This window comes from Monopterus albus, unplaced genomic scaffold (genome assembly GCF_001952655.1).
Source record: "Monopterus albus unplaced genomic scaffold, M_albus_1.0 scaffold232.1, whole genome shotgun sequence".
Lineage (NCBI taxonomy): Eukaryota > Metazoa > Chordata > Actinopteri > Synbranchiformes > Synbranchidae > Monopterus > Monopterus albus.
The window spans coordinates 131,658-134,311 of record NW_018128112.1 but is presented as its reverse complement, the minus strand read 5'-3'; the positions used below and the strand labels follow the sequence as shown (position 1 = coordinate 134,311).

General features: G+C 43.4%; 1 protein-coding gene across 1 annotated transcript in view; it reads left to right on the top strand.

Annotated features, from left to right (window-relative positions):
• The first annotated feature begins 1,627 nt into the window (after window positions 1-1,627).
• igflr1 (IGF-like family receptor 1) overlaps window positions 1,628-2,654 on the top strand; it is a 3,218-nt gene continuing 2,191 nt past the window's right edge. Inside the window, exons 1-4 of the mRNA XM_020620081.1 lie at window positions 1,628-1,971; window positions 2,039-2,231; window positions 2,443-2,470; window positions 2,558-2,599. Coding sequence (XP_020475737.1) covers window positions 1,887-1,971; window positions 2,039-2,231; window positions 2,443-2,470; window positions 2,558-2,599 — 348 coding nt within the window. The 5' untranslated portion in view covers window positions 1,628-1,886. The remainder of the gene's footprint in view (window positions 1,972-2,038; window positions 2,232-2,442; window positions 2,471-2,557; window positions 2,600-2,654) is intronic.

Here is a 2,654-nt window from a genome sequence, read left to right as displayed (position 1 = left end):
ATAGTGGCCTTCAGCTCTTCTGCATTGTTGGGTCTGGCATATCGCATCTTCCTCTTCACAATACCCCATAGATTTTCTATGGGGTTAAGGTCAGGCGAGTTTGCTGGCCAATTAAGAACAGGGATACCATGGTCCTTAAACCAGGTACTGGTAGGTTTGGCACTGTGTGCAGGTGCCAAGTCCTGTTGGAAAATGAAATCTGCATCTCCATAAAGTTGGTCAGCAGCAGGAAGCATGAAGTGCTCTAAAACTTCCTGGTATACGGCTGCATTGACCTTGGACCTCAGAAAACACAGTGGCCCAACACCAGCAGATGACATGGCACCCCAAACCATCACTGACTGTGGAAACTTTACACTGGACCTCAAGCAACGTGGATTCTGTGCCTCTCCTCTCTTCCTCCAGACTCTGGGACCCTGATTTCCAAAGGTAATGCAAAATTTACTTTCATCAGAGAACATGACTTTGGACCACTCAGCAGCAGTCCAGTCCTTTTTGTCTTTAGCCCAGGTGAGACGCTTCTGACGCTGTCTGTTGTTCAAGAGTGGCTTGACACAAGGAATGTGACAGCTGAAACTCATGTCTTTCATACGTCTGTGCGTAGTGGTTCTTGAAGCACTGACTCCAGCTGCAGTCCACTCTTTGTGAATCTCCCCCACATTTTTGAATCGGTTTTGTTTCACAATCCTCTCCAGGGTGCGGTTATCCCTTTTGCTTGTACACTTTTTTCTACCACATCTTTTCCTTCCCTTCGCCTCTCTATTAATGTGCTTGGACACAGAGCTCTGTGAACAGCCAGCCTCTTCTGCAATGACCTTTTGTGTCTTGCCCTCCTTGTGCAAGGTGTCAATGGTGGTCTTTTGGACAACTGTCAGGTCAGCAGTCTTCCCCATGATTGTGTAGCCTACAGAACTAGACTGAGACACCATTTAAAGGCCTTTGCAGGTGTTTTGAGTCAAATAGCTGATTAGAGTGTGGCACCAGGTGTCTTCAATATTGAACCTTTTCACAATATTCTAATTTTCTGAGATACCGAATTTGGGGTTTTCATTGGTTGTCAGTTATAATCATCAAAATTAAAAGAAATAAACATTTGAAATATATCAGTCTGTGTGTAATGAATGGATATAATATACAAGTTTCACTTTTTGAATGGAATTAGTGAAATAAATGAACTTTTTGATGATATTCTAATTATATGACCAGCACCTGTATATGCTTAGACTGCCTGTTTATGCATAAATGGCCAATAAAAATCTTGAATCTTCTCCCAAACAAAATCCAGCTCTTCAGAATCTTTAACTGCTCAGGCTTTATACTAATTAAACTAGAGAGTCAGTGTTATACTGGCAAGTGAAACATAAACCTGGATCAGAGGAGCTATCCTGACTTTAGTCTAGGGCCTACAAAAACACTTGATTCTACATTTCCAGTAAAGCAACTCAACAGCAGGCGGTTTTAGGCTTTCCCGTATGATCTCTGCCAACATAACCCAAAATTTTGGCTTGAAATACAAACAAACTCATTATCCTTCCATGCTGAAATCACTGGGGTTTTCTTCCCATGAGAGCCAGGGGAGGCATCATTTAAACAAACTGTGCTGTCTTGGCAATTAAACTGACCTGGGTGGTAAAATAGAAGGGGTGCTCCTTTACAGTAGAAAGTCACCTCCGGTTATTCCCGTTTAGGGATCTCCACAGCGACTCGCATGATGACATTTGGCACGGTTTTTATGCCTGATGCGACCGTGACTCAGTGCCACAGCCACGAGAGCGCTCGTTTTAACCACCAGTCTACCAGGGTACATCTGTAAACAGCGACTGTGTGGGAGGCCCTACGCTGAGGTCAGAAACGAATCCTTCAGTCTACGGCGTAGCTTACCCAAAATGGGTCACTCTGACATATGCAGAGATCCGACAACCCGTTGGCGGATAGAAGTTGGTGAATGTGTGCCGTGTCCTAAAAGCCCAGGTAAATCATTATGTTATGTTATGTTGGGTTATGTTATGTGCTATGTTAAGTGTTTTCTATAATATAGGACATAAAACTACCACTAACTGTGGCTACGGTGACGACGGAGCGCGCCACGAAGTAACGTTCCTACCGTGCCAATCTAACACTTTCAACGATGGCAGCAGATATGACTGTCAGCCCTGCTCCCCGTGCCAGTCCGGGGAACGCGTCGTGAGCAAATGCACCCCAACTAATAACACCAAGTGCGAGAAACCAAGGTAAGGAAAAAGCTTTATTGTGGAAAATAGCAAAAGAGTGGGCGGCTTTAAATTACCTGGCTCAGGATAAACCGAAAAGTCGTACACTAAGTTAAAAGTCTGACATACCCTTTTACATGTTGTAGGAACAGGCTACAATGTGTTTCTGCCAAACATAGACCGTTATGTGTTTAATAAAAGCAGAAGCTTAAAGCTTTTTTTTCCTCCATAGAAGCCGAACGACCGAGGGTCCTGCTCCAGTGAGTGGTTGGCTGTGTCGTATTTTATATTAGGCTATTTAACGGAGACTTCTATGATCCTATGTAACGATTTTCCTTTCTCCCCAGAAACCAACAACATCAGCTTCTGTCTTCAGCAACATACCAACGGTAATTCATATAGAATAAGACAGTGCAGGAAATTATGATATATGATATATATATA